At 48.5% G+C, this 17,652-nt stretch overlaps 2 protein-coding genes across 2 annotated transcripts in view; one reads left to right on the top strand and one right to left on the bottom strand.

Annotated features, from left to right (window-relative positions):
* The window catches only part of PLCH2 (phospholipase C eta 2), a 393,557-nt gene that overhangs the window by 251,554 nt on the left and 124,351 nt on the right, over positions 1–17,652 (bottom strand). The gene's annotated exons all lie outside the window — the stretch shown is intronic.
* On the top strand, positions 8,149–10,662 carry LOC142819444 (uncharacterized). Its single transcript, XM_075906634.1, has 2 exons — positions 8,149–8,952; positions 9,472–10,662. Exons 1-2 carry the CDS (start codon positions 8,484–8,486, stop codon positions 9,666–9,668), a joined length of 666 nt encoding a protein of 221 aa, XP_075762749.1. The 5' UTR covers positions 8,149–8,483; the 3' UTR covers positions 9,669–10,662.

The raw sequence follows: 17,652 nt of genomic DNA, 5'->3' as shown, positions 1-17,652 counted from the left end.
CATGTGCCTTCCTTTACAGGGCTTCCTGTGTATGGTACAACCTCTAGGAGATCATCCACGATCCACCTACCCTGGCCCCATTTAGGTCCCTCTTACAGACCCACTTCTGCTACTGCATTGAGTTGAGAGGACTGTCAGTTGCCTACTGCCTCCACGCTGTCCCCTTAAACTTCTATTTGTCTATCCTCAGCTTGTGATCTCCTGGGAGAAAGGGCTGTACCATTCTTGAGTGTTTGGAAAGCATGAAGCTTGTGTTTTCACACTGTGCAGTGCGCGCATGCACACACACACACACACACACACACACGCACACACACGTACTGCAACCCTGATATTTCATTGACAACGCATGTTTGTTTAGAGGTTAGAGCGAGAATCCTCTCTGACCGGGAGGTGGGACGCCAGCCGATCTCTTGGGCTGTTTACAGGGATGCGCTAGAAAGCCAGGGGAACAGACCAGTTCACTGCGCTCTTTTCAAGCTCTGCTCTCAGGGAATACAGCACCTAGTTTATCATGCAGTTAGCTACACTCCAGATGCTCAGCCCCTCTCCGGACCTGGCCCCAGGGAATCCAATCCCACCCTTGCCTGCATCTGCACCAGCGGGCCACGGCGTGGAGACCCAAACGATCCATTTCCAGAGAATCCAAGTCACCCAAGGGTGTGCAAAGATCGGCTGGTAATCACCAAGGGGAAGATGCCCTATGCAAGTCGCATAGCTCCATTCATGTCAGGGATCATAAAGGCTGTGCAGTGGGGTCGCAAGCCCCACTGGTGTGTCCCATCGGTGAAGTGCTGAATGTGTAGCAGGTGCCGGCCTTGTTCATCATGTAACCGGACACGTTCCTCCAACAATGTGGTGCTGATGGAGAAAGCAACATTTAACCAGCGCCACTTGGGCATTTATTTCAGCAACTGAACTCCCTCCAAAATTTGACCAAAATCTGAAGTTTTCGGGCAAAAAACAAAAAGGTTTTGTTTTCAGTTGGACAACATCCATCCAAGAAAGATGGAGCATTTCAGAGAAAGCTGACCCTTCCAGCAAACATTTTCATTTTGTTAAAACTTCCAGTTTCTATTGGGGGAGGGAGGGAACCATTTAACCAGAAAGCTGTGCTGCAATTTAGCCAAACTCTAGAAATGAATTTTCTGCCCAGGATATGTTTGGAAAAGCATAAAACCTAAAATTGGATGGAAAAGAACCTCACGGCCTCAGCATTGCAGACAGAGGTGGTAGAGTTTACCACAAAAATACATGAATCCAGCAATCTGTGAGACTATCACGGGTATCGCCATTCAGGAAAGGAGGATGGTACAGAAAACTCCCAGCAGCAGCTGGAGCAGGAAACAAGTATAATACATTTTTAATAGGTATTAGCGCAAGTTCATCCCTAAGCATGCAAGCCCGTATCTGTGAATGGAACATCACATGCAAGCAATTCTTGCAAAGATTCCTAATTTGTGTCTCTCAATCAGAGCAAAACGAACGAGGATCCCTGTGGCACCTTAGAGATGAACAGATTTATTAGTGAATCAGTTTTCATGGGCAAAACCCACTTTATCAGGTGAACTGGAATGGAAATTACAAAGGCAGGGACATACATGTACGTACAAGTATAATAAAAGAAGGGAGTTACTTATCAAGTGTAGAACCAGGATTAACAAGGCTGGTTTGGTCAGGGTGGATGTGGCTCACTCACAGCAGCTGATAGGAAGGTGTCCAATCTCAATTTTTATCCACTTCTAATTTGATTGTGTTACATTTGCAAATGAATTGCAGTTCTGCTGTTTCTCTTTGTGATCTGGTTTTGAAGTTTTTTTGTAGAAGGATAAGAGCATAAGAACGGCCAGACTGGGTCAGACCAAAGATCCATCTAGCCCAGTATCCTGTCTGCCCACAGTGGCCAATGCCAGGTGCCCCAGAGGGAGGGAACACAACAGGTAATCCTCATGTGATCCCTCTCCTGTCATCCATTTCCAGACACACAGGCTATGGACACCATTCCTACTCATCCTGGCTGATAGCCATTGATGGACCTAACCACCATGAATCTATCTAGCTCTTTTTTGAACCCTGTTAAAGTCCAAGCCTTCACCACCTCCTCTGGTAAGGAGTTCCAGAGGCTCACTGTGAGCTTTATGAAGAAAAACTTCCTTTTTTTTTTTTTTTTGGTTTTAAACCTGTTACGTATTAATTTCATTTGGTGACCCCTGGTTCTTATATTGTGGGAATAAGTAAATAACTTTTCCTTATTCACTTTTTCCACACCAATCATGATTTTATAGACCTCTATCCTATCCTCTATCATATCCCCCCTTAGTCTCCTCTTTTCTAAGAAAGAAAGAAAGAAAGAAAGAAAGAAAGAAAGAAAGAAAGAAAGAAAGAAAGAAAGAAAGAAAGAAAGAAAGAAAGAAAGAAAGAAAGAAAGAAAGAAAGAAAGAAAGAAAGAAAGAAAGAAAGAAAGAAAGAAATGTTTGTGTACTACACTGGAGAACTCTCAAACCAAAGTTGCTCTCTTCTAGGGGGATGTCTTTTATACTTTTTCTTGAGCTTTGGACTGCTCCTCTGATCCTGGGAACCTCCAGAAGGAGGAGGAGGAGGAGAAGAGAAGTGAGGGGATGAAAAAGTAAGAGGAGAGAAGAGAGAACGATAGATTGGAATGGAGGAGCAGACAAAAGGGAAGATGACAGCTATCAAACAGTCTCACTGTAAAGTCCTTAGGCTTCTTTTCTCCATACAGCTGACACTCAAAAGCCACAGATTGTTAAAGGCTAAGCCTTTCTCTGCCCACATCTCATTTTGCTATTCAGGACAGGGCTGGAATAAGGCTAGAACAGGGATTCTGAAATCCTAGCAGGCTACAGCCAGTCAGTCATTCTCTTGTTTGCTATCCCTGCTTAATTTACGGGAGCAAAAGGGAGATAGATAGTTGTTCTAAGCAATCCTAGGGCATACACAATCAAATGTGCATTAGACAGGCACACACAATAGGCAGAGGAGATGGATCCTGGGACAAAGAAGAAGGATGGATGGGTGGATAGATTTTTCAACAACCACACACTATTTTTTGGCAGCAAATGAAACATTTTTTCTTCAATTATCCAGTAATTAGTTGGAACACAATTCAGCTGTGGCCTGGTTTTCCACATTACCATGTGCATAAGCCTCCATACTATTGGCAAAGGCCTTTCTTTTCTTTCCACTCCTCCAGCCACTTTGTGTGTGAGCATTTGAAATTGGTTTAGTATGTGAATGAAATCTGAAATTCCATGGTCTTAATTTTGCACATAAATTAGACAAAACAAGAAGTGAGTATGAGGTGATAGAAAATTCATATTGATAATATTTTACTGCACTACACCTGGCCTTCAGGGCATAATTAGAATATTTCAATAAACTACCGGCTCTGACACTTATTAACATGATCGCACCATGCTGTTTCTAGCTAATGCAAAACCTCACCAAATAATAACTCCCTTTTCGACAATGTTCAGCTTGATTTATCACCCAGCCATTGGAACTACCTTATGAATTGAAAATATAATAATTCTCAAATCACACTGAGCTCAAAATTACATCTATAACACACCAGCTCCTGGATAAGCAAGGAGCAACCAGCCCTCACAAAGCTGCATTCTAAAATTTCCTTGCAAAATACATGATCAAATACCTTATCCATCTTTACTGCTCAACTGCTAAGATTTTACTGCTCAACTGCTAAGATTGTGAAGACCAAGGAGGTTAAAATGTTGTTGTGGGGTAAATTATTTTAAGTGTGAAAGGGATAGAGAATAAGCACTGGAGAATAAGACAGAGAATATCTTATTGCCTTTGTACAAATCCATGCTACACCCACATCTTGAATACTGCGTAGAGATGTGGTCATCTCATCTCAAAAAAGAGATCTCGGCATTGGAAAAATTTCAGAAAAGGACAACAAAAATAATTAGGGAGCCATATGAGGAGAAATTAACAAAATTGGGACTTTTCAGAGTAGAAAACAGGAGACTAAGGAGGGATATGATAGAGATAAAATCATGACTAGTGTGAAAAAGTGAATAAGGAAAAGTTATTTACTTGTTCCCATAACACAAGAAATAGGGGGTCACCAAATTAGATTAATACGTAAGAGATTTAAAACAAACACAAGGAAGTTTTTCTTCACGCAACACACACTCAATCTGTGGAACTCCTTGCCAGAGGATATTGTGAAGACCAGGACTTTATCTAGTTCTTTTTTGAATGCTGTTAAATTCATGGAGGATAGATCCATGAATGCTTATTAGCTAGGATGGGGAGAAATGGTGTTCCTAGCCTCTGTTTGTTAGAGACTGTGAATGGGTAACAGGAGAGGGATCACTTGATAATTACCTATTCTGTTCATTCCCTCTGGGGCATCTGGCATTGGCCACTGTTGGAGGACAGGACACTGGGCTAGATGGACCTTTGTACTAGCATAGTGGGTACAATCATGAAAGCAACATAGTAGTTCTCATGCAATGGAAGCAAATGTAGTTCTAAATCCCTAGTATTTAGGAGTCACATAGCATTTTTCCATCCTTTGATGACAAAACACTTTGCAAGTGTGTTAACTGGAACTATCAGTACCGCCAACCCCACACGTTCAAAAGTCATGCCTCTGACGATAGTGACTTTTGTGGTTTGGAGATTATATATATATATATATTTGGCCATCAAGAACTCCCTCTGGGATTTATTTCATGTAAAACTCCAAAAAACAGTTTTTGGTTACCACCAGCCTGAGCTGGATTTGATCTAGGCACATACGCTATGTCTCAAACTCCTCCATGTACAAACAAAGGTCAGACTTTTCAAGCCAGGGGTGCATGAAGTTAGCCCTGAAGGGTGAGTTTTTCAAAAGCATCCATGTGAGTTAGCAACACCAGCCCCACTGACAGCTGAATTTGTGCTCTGAAGTTATTTGTGAGCTTCTGAACCCTCAACCTACATTCATGCCTAGTACCAAAATAAAAGGGGACTTTTCAGGGATGCTGAAAACCTGCAGTTCCCGTGGATTTCAATGGGACGTGTAGCTACTCAGCACTGCTGAGCCGTACTGAGCTACCTGAATATGAGGCATCCAAGTAGGAAAATGTGCCTATTCGTTTAATGCTCATTGTTTTTAAACCAAAGTTCTTCCCTCCCAATCAGTGTTTTTCCTTCCTTTTCCTTCTGAAGAGTGAAGATGCTCTGATCTCCAGTGTGAAGGAAAGGGCACGTCGCCTAAGGAAACAAATAATGGGAGCAAGGCTGTTGCAGTTATCTGCAGGGCCCCTGCTGGGCTGCTCCGGTCCTCATGCAACACACGGCTGGCAGTCGCGCCTTGACGGACGAAAACGATGGGAGCTCCCGCTGAGACGCTGCGAGAAGCGCGCGAGCTGTTTCTACCCTAACAGACCACACACAGCGTTTGCCTGTGTTGCTTGCAGGCCTTTGGGCTGAATCAGGAACTTTGATGACTCTTCGCCGGGAGCCTGCTTAGCCTGTCTGTTACGCCTCTTTGCTCACGACACTCCAAAGAAAGCAGATGCTGAGCAGAGCTGGAGACTCGGAGTAACCATTTTCTTTTTGCTTTTGGAAGACGGTATGAGGCTGGGTGAGGAGGTGCAGTCACACGACAACAGGGACAAAAAAGGGTCCATCCAGTGGAGAACTGGCAGAAACCCAAATCAGAACTAGGTAACCCACAGTAGGATCAGCCAACAAAAACGTCCCCCACTGGCAGCTTTACAGAACCCTCCAATCAGAGCGGAGCAGAACCTGCCCCCTTCCGCACTTCCCCAGGTGTTCTGAACCTGCTCCCCACCAGCCTTTCTTCTGAATGCCTGTCCAAAAAGAGGGCATGTGAGGTCAACATCTTGTGTGCTGGGACCCTGGCAGCCTGTTGAAGGTGATTTATCCTAGAGAACATTCATTGCTGGGCTTCTGAGCAATGAAAACCGACATAACCCACCACTGGTGGGGTACAAGATACAAGTGACTAGGTCTTTCGCTGTGCGTACATTCACATGGGATACTGACCTTGAAAGCTGGCCCACAGAGAGCGTGCCCCTGCTACCAGTGTGTCAGATTCTTTTTAGGGAAGGTCCATGTTTCTATAGTTCTGGAATGAAAACCTGTCCCTACCGAAGTCAATGAGGTTTGACTTCTGAGTCCAGTGGAGCTACCGTCTAGTGAGCTACCCAGCATCTCCTGTCGGCAATACAATTTCATTCTCTTCAGACATCATCCTCTTTATGGAAGCTGACTCTTCACTCTTTATAGTTCAGGCCCCTTCCAAAGGCCAGAGTGAGCTCTGGTCCACTCAATCCATGAGTTATTATTTATTCTTTGTCATAGGAAGCCCCAACATATCCCAAGACCTCACTGTGCTCGGCGCTGTACAAAACACAGCCCAGAAAGGCAGTCCCAAAGAGCTCTGCCCAGAAATAGGTTGGCATCCCAGAGGAAGCCTTATGCTGAGGACACCCCTCCCCCCCCCACTCCCCCAGAGGAGTGGAAAGCTGGAAGCAACCCTGGAGGGAATGGAAATAGTGAAATTCTGTTCTCAGTGACACCAGTGTAAATCCAAAGTCAGCAAAGTTACTCCAGCCTTATGCTGGCAGAGCCAGAGCAGAATTTGGCCCAGGTTGCTGTGTCAAGTTTGGCACCTGAAATGTGTATTTGAAAATGTACCCCAGTGAGCTCCTTATGATCATGTAGGAATATTTCTTCCTACATTAGCTGCAGGCAGAATGACTTCCTAGTGTGTAAAGTGCTAGCCTGGGAGAACGAGGGTCAGTTACCTGCTTTGCCATGGACCCCTGGGTTGATCTTGATCAAGTCACTGGGGGTACGCCTACACTTGCTCCCTAATTCGAACTAGGGATGCAGATGTAGCCGACTGAAATTGCTAATGAAGCAGGGATTTAAATATCCCGCGATTCATTACCATAATCTTGCCCTCACGCTTTTCCACTCGCCAACTGATTCGAACCAGGAAGTGTGCTCTGGGACGTGTTAGTTCAAATCAAACCCCTTGGTTTGAACTAACGTTACTCCTCAAAAAATGAATGCTTCTGTTCTGCCCTGGACTAAAAAGACAGCAGCGGGCAGGCTGCTGCTGCACGGGGAGGGCTGGAGAGACGGCTGTAATGCTTTGACATTCCTCAGCACGAAGAGTTCACAGAGTTCCAAGGGAATCCCAAGAAGCACAGGGATCAGCTCTGCTTTCCCACAACACTGTCTGGTGGGAAGCTTGCCCACAATGCTTTGCTCTGTCTGTCGTCAGGGTGCAAGTGTTGTGGCCATGAAATGTCAACAAAGGGAGGCAGAAAAAACGGTTTGGCCAGTTTTCACTTTTGGCGACTTTTGCATGTCAACAGCACTTTCAGCACCAACCCTTCCGGGTACATCTACACTGGCCCCTTTTCCGAAAGGGGCATGCTAATTTTACAGGTCGTAATAGGGAAATCCGCGGGGGATATTTAAATAAAAATGTCTGCTGCTTTTTTCCGGCTTTTAGAAAAGCCGGAAAAGAGCGTCTACACTGGCCCCGATCCTCCGGAAAAAAGCCCTTTTCCGGAGGATCTCTTATTCCTACTTCAAAGAGATCCTCCGGAAAAGGGCTTTTTTCCAGAGGATCGGGGCCAGTGTAGACGCTCTTTTCCGGCTTTTCTAAAAGCCGGAAAAAAGCGGCGGACATTTTTATTTAAATGCCACGGGGGATATTTAAATCCCTCGCGGATTTCCCTATTACGACCTGTAAAATTAGCATGCCCCTTTCGGAAAAGGGGCCAGTGTAGACGTAGCCTCCCAGTGTAGACACAACCACAGTTCCCAGTCCATCAAAACAGAAATGTGACACCCTGGCCTTTGGAATATGTGAGAAAGACTCCCCTCTGCCCCCCACCCATCCTCCAGTGACATTGCAGATACATTAGCAGAGGGACTGCCTTGCCATCCGCTTTCCCATAACCCCAGCCTCAAGAGTCAGCCTTTCCGCTGAAGTCACTGAAAGCGCTGAAATAAGCCGTGAGGCGCCAGCAGGTTTGTGTGGGCTGGAGGAAATCTGGGCCTGAAGTGAGTGGCACACTCAGGGTATGTCTACACTACAAAGTTAGTTCGAACTAACGGACGTTAGTTCGAACTAACTTTCCTAGGCGCTACACTAGCGCTCTGTTAGTTCGAACTTAATTCGAACTAACGGAGCGCTTAGTTCGAACTAGGTAAACCTCATTTTACGAGGACTAACGCCTAGTTCGAACTAGCTAGTTCGAACTAAGGGCTGTGTAGCCCTTTAGTTCGAACTAGTGGGAGGCTAGCCCTTCCCAGGTTCCCCCTGGTGGCCTCTCTGGGCACAACCAGGAAAACTCTTCTCCTCTCCCCCAGCCCCGGGCCCTTAAAGGGGTAGACTCTGGCCAGACGGCACTAGAGTCAGCCAGCCCTGCCAGGAGTCTCTGCCCCGAACCAGTGGCCCCACCATGAGCCAGGCGGCCAGTGCGAGTGACACGTCCCCTGCCCAGTCCCCCAGCACCCAGGGGCCAGCCAGGGGCTGTAGACGGCGCGCGGCCTCCTGGACTAGTGCGGAGGTCATGGACCTCATTGAGGTTTGGGGGCAGGCCCCCAACGTCCATGATCTCCGCACTAGGAGGAGGAATGCGGCCGTCTATGGGCGCATAGCGGCCGCCATGGCCACCAGGGGACACAGGCGCACCCAGGAGCAGGTGCGCATTAAAATTAAAAAGCTGCGCCAGGCGTACGCCAGGGCCACAAGAGGCGGCGCCACTGCAGGGGCTGCCACCTGCCCCTACTTCACTGCCCTCCACCAAGTCTTGGGGGGCAGGGCGGTCCGTGCCAGCCCGGGGGACATCGAGCCGGGACCAGAGGGCCCTGAGCTGGGCACACCAGAAGGGTCACCGCCAGCAGCGTCGTCCAGGGAGACCGTACCAGGTAAGTAGTTTGAATTAAGTAGTTCGGGGGGGAGGTGGGAGGGAGACCAGAGACCGCGCGCGTGGGCCATGTCTTCCACGGATCACGCAGACACCTGTGCACGTGCGAGCACGTGCCATGCCACCCTTGGGCAGGTGGCTCCAGCTGCGTGACACCCAGGGGCCATTGCCCAATAGTCACATGCTTGTGCAAAGAGACGTGACATGCTCCCGACCCCGGGGCAGGACCCAGCAGGATGATTTCCCTTCACATGTCCCCTCTACACGGAGGCAGGGGATATCTCCCCTTCCCCCCCGCCGCCCCGGCCACACTATACATGGCACAGGGACATGGGTGCGGTCTTGGGGCAGCTCCCAGTCCCGGGGAGAGCCAGACATCCTGACCATGGCCTCTGTACAAGCACAGCGGCTGTGACGGTGCAGGACATGGTCACCCTCACGTTGCGGAGTTGGGGAGGGGGCTGGGCATCATCCTCTGCGTCCCCAGGGAGAACTGACCCCTTCTCTTCTTTCTCTACAGCTGCACCAGCTGCTTGTGCAGGGCGCACCACCCCGCCCGGGACATGCTACCGCACCCGCAGCCTGCTCCGGACCGCCAGCACGGAGCAGGAATACTGGGACCAGCACCTTGGGGCCCTGCAAGCCGTGCACCGCACACTACGGTCGTGGATGCGGGAAGACCTGCAGGTCCGCCACGAGCTGCTGTCTGAGCTCTGAGGGCTGAGCACCAACCTGCAGCTCCTGCTGCAGAGCATGGTGCCCCGTGCTGATCCTGCACCAGCTGTCCCCCCAACTGCTGTCCCTCCTCCCACTCCTGCTCCCCTTCCCACCTCTCCCTCCTCAACCCCCACAACCTCTTCCTCAATGTCCACACCCCCCACCTCAACCTCCGCACCCTCCACCCCATCCCCCCGGGGACGCCGAGGCCCCCTCCCTCGCCGTACTGGGAGGCGGTCGGCCCGGTGAGACCCCCACCCCTGATCCTTCAGTTTCCCCACCCCCTCCTTTCCCTTGCTTCCCCCTTTCAGCTCCCTCCTCCCAGTTTTCCCCCTCCCCTCTCCCAGCCTCTCTGTTCCCCTCTCCCACCTCCTTTTCCCAGTTTCCCCGAGTTTTGTTAAATAAACAGAGTTTCTATTTTTGAACACACGTGTCCTTTATTTTGTACATCAATAAGAAGGGGGGCTAGGGAAGGGTAAGTGGAAGGAGGTGAGGGAGGAATGGGGCACGAGCCCCCGATGGGGAGGACTGGGCTGGCTCTGTGGGCTTCTGGGGGTGGAAGCTCTCCTGCAGCCCCCCGATTGCCCCCTCTCCCCAGATGGCAGCCTGCGGCAAGTGCAGCCGGTCTGATGGCCGAGTGCTGTGATGTGCCCAGTGTGCGTACTTCGGGCACTCCAAGCCAGGACTGGTTTGTAAGCGGGGAACCCCTGAGAACTGTCTGTCCAGGGTTGGGGTCGGGACCCTTTAAGCGCAGCCCTCGGCTAGCCTGAGACAGCATCTCCACGCTCTACGTCCTCCTCTGATGCCCTGCCGGCACTGCTTCTGGCCATCCTTAAGCCCTGTTCAGAGTCCACTCAATGTGGACTTGCTAGTTCGAATTAGCAAAACGCTAATTCGAACTAGTTTTTAGTTCTAGACGCGTTAGTTCGAATTAGCTTAGTTCGAATTAACTAATTCGAACTAAGTTAGTTCGAACTAGCGCTGTAGTGTAGACGTACCCTCAGTGAGGAGTAACAGAGAGGTGCGCTCCTGCCTGTGCCTCCCCTGAGTCATATCTGCACTGGGGAGTGAAAAAAACCAACTGTCTCCTCTTCTCAGCAGGGCCCAGGGGGTGAAGCTGCCAGGAGAGTGCAAAGGGGATACTGTTCTGTCTCTCTTTTCACTAGCTAAACTCTGGCCCCATAACCATGCTCCAGTCCCACTACAGCTAGCAGGGCCGGGGGGAAATCACTGGTGCCGGGGCTCGAAATCCTTGGGTCTTCTCTCTCCCCCTCCCTGTGTTGTTCCAATATGGCCCTCTCCAGGGAGCCTGTGCTTCTCTTCCCTGTAGTGCCTACATGCCCCAGCCCCCAGGAAGGCTGAGGCCATGGCACGGAAGCTCAGCTTCCCCGGTCACCAGGGAGAGCTGGGGCTGCGGTGCAGCAGGAAGCCAGGAAGGATCAGGCTGCAGGTGGGTGGGGCTTGGCTCTAGGGGTGGGCCTTGGGTGGAAGGGGCAGGGCTAGGGCTGGGGCTTGCCTTCCGCAGTTGGTCCTTTACCCACCGTCCATGGTAAGGGATATAAGGTTAGGCCTAATATTCATGCCAATAATTCCCTCTACTCTTTCTTCTGTACTCGCCGTAGCTGGGTGATAAGCGTCTCCACTTTGGAGTGCTGTTACAAAGTGCAGGAATGTGCTCTGCTTCACTGCACCTGCCGGGAAAGTGAACTGGACAGAGGCTTCTTAGGACAAGGAGGTTTTCTCCATCACAGAGCTTCTCTGAGGGTCTGTCTACACTACAAAGTTAATTCGAACTAACAGACGTTAGTTTGAATTAACTTTGATAGGCGCTACACAGGCAAACCGCTAGTTCGAACTTAATTCAAACTAGCGGAGCGCTTAATTCGAACTAGGTAAACCTCATTCTACGAGGACTAACGCCTAGTTCGAATTAAGGGCTGTGTAGCTACTTAATTTGAACTAGTTGGAGGCTAGCCTTCCCCTGCTTTCCCTGATGGCCACTCTGGGCACCACCAGGGAAACTCGTCTGCCCCCCTCCCAGCCCCGGAGCCCTTAAAGGGGCACGGGCTGGCTACGGTGCCCGTGCCAGGTGCAAGCCTGCCAGCACCCAGCCAGCAGACCCTGCACCTGGCACGGCACAGAGCCACCCACCCGATGTCCCCCAGCCCACCCCCTCTTCCCAGGACCAGGCTGGCGGCTCCCGGGAGCTTACCCTGGACCGCAAGAGGCGGGCACCTTCCTGGGCTAGTGCGGACATTGTGGACCTCGTCCACGATCTCCGCACTAGGCACAGGAAAGTGGCCGGCTAGGGCAGGAGAGCTGCCAGCCTGGCCACCCAGGAGCAGGTGTGCATGAAAATCAAGGGGGTCCACTGAGACCCCCGACCCTGAGCCCTGAGCTTACAATGGCCGTACTGGGTCAGACCAAAGGTCCATCTAGCCCAGTAGCCTGTCTGCCGACAGTGGCCAACACTAGGGACCCTGGAGGGGATGGACCGAAACAATGACCAAGCCATTTGTCTCGTGCCATCCATCTCCAGCCTTCCACAAACAGAGGCCAAGGACACCATTTCTACCCCCTGGCTAATACCACTTCATGGACCCAACCTCCATGAATTTATCTAACTTCTCTTTAAACTCTGTTCTAGTTCTAGCCTTCACAGCCTCCTGCAGCAAGGAATTACACAGGTTGGCTATTTGCTTTGTGAAGAAGAACTTTCTCTTATTAGTTTGAAGCCTGCTACCCATTCACTTCATCTGGTGTCCTCTAGTCCTTCTATTATGGGAACTAATGAAGAACTTTTCTTTATGCACCCTCTCCACACCACTCATGCTTTTATAGACCTCTATCATATTCCCCCTCCGTCTCCTCTTTTCTAAGCTGAAAAGTCCCAGTCTCTTTAGCCTCTCTTTATATGGGACCTGTTCCAAACCCCTGATCATTTTAGTTGCCCTCCCCTCTCCCACCCTCTCTCTTCCCCTCTCCCACCTCCTTTTCCCAGTCTCCGCGAGTTTTGTTCAATAAAGAGAGTTTCTGTTTTTGAACACACGTGCCCTTTATTTTGTACATCAGGAAGGGGGGGCTAGGGAGGGGTAAGCGGAAGGAGGTGAGGGAGGAATGGGGTATGAGCCCCCAATGGGGAGGACTGGGGTGGCTCTGCGGGCTCCTCAGGGGTGAAAGGTTTCCTGCAGCCCCCCGATTGACCTCCCCCCGGATGGCAGCCTGCGGCAAGTGCAGCCGGGCTGATGGCCGAGTGCTGTGATGTGCCAAGTGTGGGCACTCAGGGCACTCCAAGCCAGGACTGCTTTGCAAGCGGGGAACCCCTGAGAACTGTCTGTCCAGGGTGGGGATCGGGTCCCTTTAAGCACAGCCCTTGGCTAGCTTGAGACAGCAGCTCCATGCTCTAAGTCCTAATCTGATGCCCTGCCAGCACTGCTTCCGGCCGTCCTTAACCTCAGTTCAGGGTCCACTCAATGTGGACATGCTAGTTCGAATTAGCAAAATGCTAATTCGAACTAGGTTTTAGTTCTAGATGCACTAATTTGAATGATCTTAGTTCAAATTAACTAATTCGAATTAAGTTAGTTTGAATTAGTGCTGTAGTGTAGACATACCCTGAGTGGCTAACAGGGAGAAAAAAATCTGTCTTTGCCAATTACAGCCCCCACTCTCTGGTAAGAACAAGCCACCCAATTATTTTTCATTGAGCTAACATCTGCCACATGCTGAGAAGTGTTAACATTCCTGGGGCCTTGCAATGAAATGAGCCTGCCAACGACGCTTAAATGTCAACGGAGGGTCTGTGTTACAGACACTGACCTTGTCTGGCAACATGGCACTGACCTGGAAGACTGGCTGGCTTGGAGGTTGCTTATGGGATCATGAACCTTCAAACCTAGGTCGCTGATCTAAAACCAGCCAGCCCACGTCAGCAGCACTAAGAATTTATTATCATCCATGGTGGTTTGGTGACCTTTATGAAAAGGTCGAGTGGTCTGTCTAGTATTTGATGCAGAGCTTTCCAGATCTCTGGCTAGTGGCTATAGAATGCTGGCTGGCAAGAGAGAGGTAAAGTGTTGGTACTCCAGGGGAAAAGTTGTTGAGAAAAAAAAAAAAAGACACGTCGGACATTTGCTTACAGAGGTGCTGGTACGCTCCATTTTTTCCAGGTAAGCTCTGATTGGAGGTGCTGGTACTGCGTACCAGGCAGTACCATCAGAAAAAAAGCACTGCATAGGACAAGATCCTCAGTGGGTGTAAATCAGCCTAGATATATTGACCTGATTATTACCCCATCTGATAAATCCAGGGTCACTGACTCCCACAGAGTTACACCAGTTTATACCAGCTGAATCATTGACTCTTACTATTTTGCCATTCTCCCCGTCTGATATTATGGGAAACCATATCAAAAGCCTTGCTAAAGTCAAGGTATATCACATCCACTGACTTTCCCACCTCCACAGAGCCAGTTACCTCATCATAGAAGCTAATCAGATTCGTCAGGCACGACTTGCCCTTTGTGGATCCATGCTGACTATTCCTAATCACTTTCCTCTCTTCCAAGTGCCTCAAAATGGATTCCTTAAGGATCCCTTCCATGATTTTTCCAGGAACCGAGGTAAGACTGACCGGCCTATAGTTCCCTGGATCATCCTTCTTCCCTTTTTTGAAGATGGGCACTACATTTGCCTTTTTCCAATCATCCGGGATTTCTCCCAACCTCTACGACTTTTCAAAGATAATGGCCAAAGGCTCCTCAATGACATTTGCCAACTCCCTCAGTACCCTCGGATGCATTAAATCTGGGCCCATGGATTTGTGTACGTTTAGCTTTTCTAAATAGTTCCTAACCTGTTCTTTACCCACCAAGGGCTGTCCATCTTCATCCCATCTTGCGTCACTTAGCGCATTAGACCAGGAGCCCACCTTGTCCGTGAATACAGAGGCAAAGAAAGCATCGAGTACTTCAGCTTTCCCCACATCATCTGTCACTAGGTTACTTCCTTCATCCAGTAGGGGCCGCATACCCTCTTTTCTTGTTAACATGCCTGTAGAAACCTTTCTTGTTATCCTTCACATCCTTAGCCAGTCGCAATTTCATCTGCGCTTTCGCCTTCCTTGTAACCCCCGGCATTCTTGAGCTATACATTTAATCCCCTCCCTGGTCGTAGACGTATCTAGGTGATTTAAGCAATGGATTTAACTTGGATAGAGAATGTGGTAGTCAATTTTCATAGTATCTGGACCATATTATCCCGGGCTAAGGTAGCTAGTCACTAACTTCCAAAACTGGTAAAGAGTGGAATTATATGTACCATTCCCTGCATCTCTCCTTCTACAAATGCTGCTATATCCGCCGGAGCCTATAATTGTATTGTCCCCTTTAATCCTGTCACAGTTAGTGCTCCACTCTATCTAGAGTTGTCATAATTCAACAGCATGCCCCATGCCCACGTACTTCCAAAAATAAGGCACTTAGTATTTTAATAATAAACCAGGTAGTGAGAATTACTATTTCAATTAATTCTAATTAAGGAAAGTACATGCTACAAGTATCAAAAAACCCTTGATGCATTGTACTGTATAAAACAACTCATCTACAATGCTCAGAGGTAAATTAATCTCATCTAAGCTATCTTTCTACTAGTCCCATTAGCAGCCTTTATTTTGGGTAGATTTGTACTAATGCACATACACAATCAGTTCATTTGTTTGATTTAACAGTAATATAATGTAGCGCTTATTAAATCAAGAAGTTTGGTGTATTAGAGTAATGTAGACACCATTTTCCAGCAGAGCTGAAGGACTAAGTGGATATGATAGGCTGACTCTTGGCTTGTGGTGATCCCTTGTCTAAATGCATAGAAAGCAGAAGGATTTCATTGGTTGGTTTTGGTGCCAGTTTTACAGATACTATATTTTAGCCACCAAGGCTTCCCCTCAAACCAGTCTTGGAGTTTTGTAGTCACAAATTTATGCCTGATAAAAGAGAAATTGTCTCCACAAACCTGCTCCCACTCTCACTGGGATCAGTTAAGGGTATGTCTACACTACCCTCCTAGTTCGAACTAGGAGGGTAATGTAGGCATACCGCACTTGCAAATGAAGCCCGGGATTTGAATTTCCCGGGCTTCATTTGCATAAGCCGGGCGCCGCCATTTTTAAATCCCGGCTCGTTCGAACCCCGTGCCGCGCGGCTACACGCAGCATGGACTAGGTAGTTCGGACTAGGAAGACTAGTCCGAACTACCTAGTCCATGCCGCGTGTAGCCATGCGGCACGGGGTTCGAATGAGCCGGGATTTAAAAATGGCGGCGCCCGGCTTATGCAAATGAAGCCCAGGTAATTCAAATCCCGGGCTTCATTTGCAAGTGCGGTATGCCTACATTACCCTCCTAGTTCGAACTAGGAGGGTAGTGTAGACATACCCGACGTATGTAGTGGTGAGGGCCACATCTGGAGTATTGTGTCCAATTCTGGGGCCCCCATGACAGAAAGGCTGTGAACACACACATTGGAGAAAGTCCAGTGGAGGGCAACAAAAATGATCAGGGGGCTGGAGCACATGACTTACGAGGAGAGGCTGAGGGATTTGAGCTTATTCATTCTACAGAAGAGAAGAGTGGGGGTGGGGGGGTTTGACAACAGCCTTCAGCTACATGAAGGGAGGTTCCAAAGAGGATGGAGAGAGGCTCTTCTCATTGGTGACAGATGACAGAATGAGGAGCAATGGTGTCAAGTTGCAATGAGGGAGGTCTAGGTTGGATATTAGGAAAAACTATTTCCCTAGGAGGGTGCTGAAGCACTGGACTGGGTTACCTAGAGAGATGATTGAATCTCTATCCCTAGGGGTTTTTAAGTCCCAGTTTGACAAAGGGGTGATTTAGCTGGAATTGGTCCTGCTTTTAGCAGGGTGTTGGACTCAATGTCCTTCTGAGATCTCTTCCAGCCCTAGTATTCTATGATTCAATGTAGACATCTCTGATCTGGTAGCTAGTTGTCTGAAGTAATGTAATATGCCCAGACAACTGTGGATGCAAAATAGCTCTGGAAATACACGATGCTTCTCAATATTGTGTTCTCCAAGAACACACAGATTTCACTTGTGTCAAAATGTATTTTGAAAAGTCTTTCACCCTGAAATCTGAAAGCCTCAAACCACCAAACTCCACTTTCCTTGCATTTTTATAGCCAGGGAAGTTTGCTTTTCTTTTCCTAGTTTCTGAGCCAAAGCAGCAAATGGGAGAAAAAGCTAGACCACAGTCGTCCAGGCCTTGAAACCGCTTGCAAATGAATGGACATGCTCCACTCCAGGCAGTATAAGCAACACAACAAAAATCTTACTCAACTCCAAAAGATTTCCATGGATCCTTTAATACAAAGGATCCAACCATCAGTTGTGCTTGGATACTCACCACCCCTAAAATGTTCCAGATCCGCAAGACCAAAATCTGCACCATCTGCTCTCCAAAATAAGAATGAGGGGGTGTTATGGTTCAACAGCAAGGCTTCAAAAGAATAAGCTGCTCAGCTTGGTTAGGACGTGGCAATCTCTCCTTTACATGCCCATGTGTTAAGTGGCTGAAGTGACTGTCCATCCAACTTTCACAAGAAGACCTTGCAAAGCCATAGGCTAGTTGGCTAACCCACAGAAAATGTCCAACACTTCCAGCGAAGACAGCTGCCTGAAGATACTGGTCATCTTACTATATAATTTTTGTTAAGATTACTAGAAGGGCAGTAAAATGTAGTGAATCTGGATACGGTATTATCTAGGAATCTGAAAAACTGAGCCACTAACAGGTCTTAGAAGTTCAATCATTTGAACTTTTTCTTAAAAATTATAAACCTGGAGTCCCTGGTGTGAATTAACACAGTTGTGAGTGCCTAATGGACTTCCTGGTGACTGGACATCCTATATGAGGCCAGCACTGTTGTTTTTCCATGCCTGGGCCAAATGTTAACTTTGATCTTTGCATTC

The sequence above is a fragment of the Pelodiscus sinensis genome, chromosome 23 (genome assembly GCF_049634645.1).
Source record: "Pelodiscus sinensis isolate JC-2024 chromosome 23, ASM4963464v1, whole genome shotgun sequence".
NCBI lineage: Eukaryota > Metazoa > Chordata > Testudines > Trionychidae > Pelodiscus > Pelodiscus sinensis.
The sequence above is the reverse complement of the archived record's forward strand: the minus strand, read 5'-3'. Positions and strand labels throughout refer to the sequence as shown.

Bases quoted from the DNA above. Each gene is read 5' to 3' on its own strand.
- LOC142819444 (XM_075906634.1), top strand. From the start codon at position 8,484: ATGAGCCAGGCGGCCAGTGCGAGTGACACGTCCCCTGCCCAGTCCCCC. The intron at 8,953-9,471 runs GTAAGTAGTTTG...CTTTCTCTACAG, and splicing joins GTCCAGGGAGACCGTACCAG to CTGCACCAGCTGCTTGTGCA.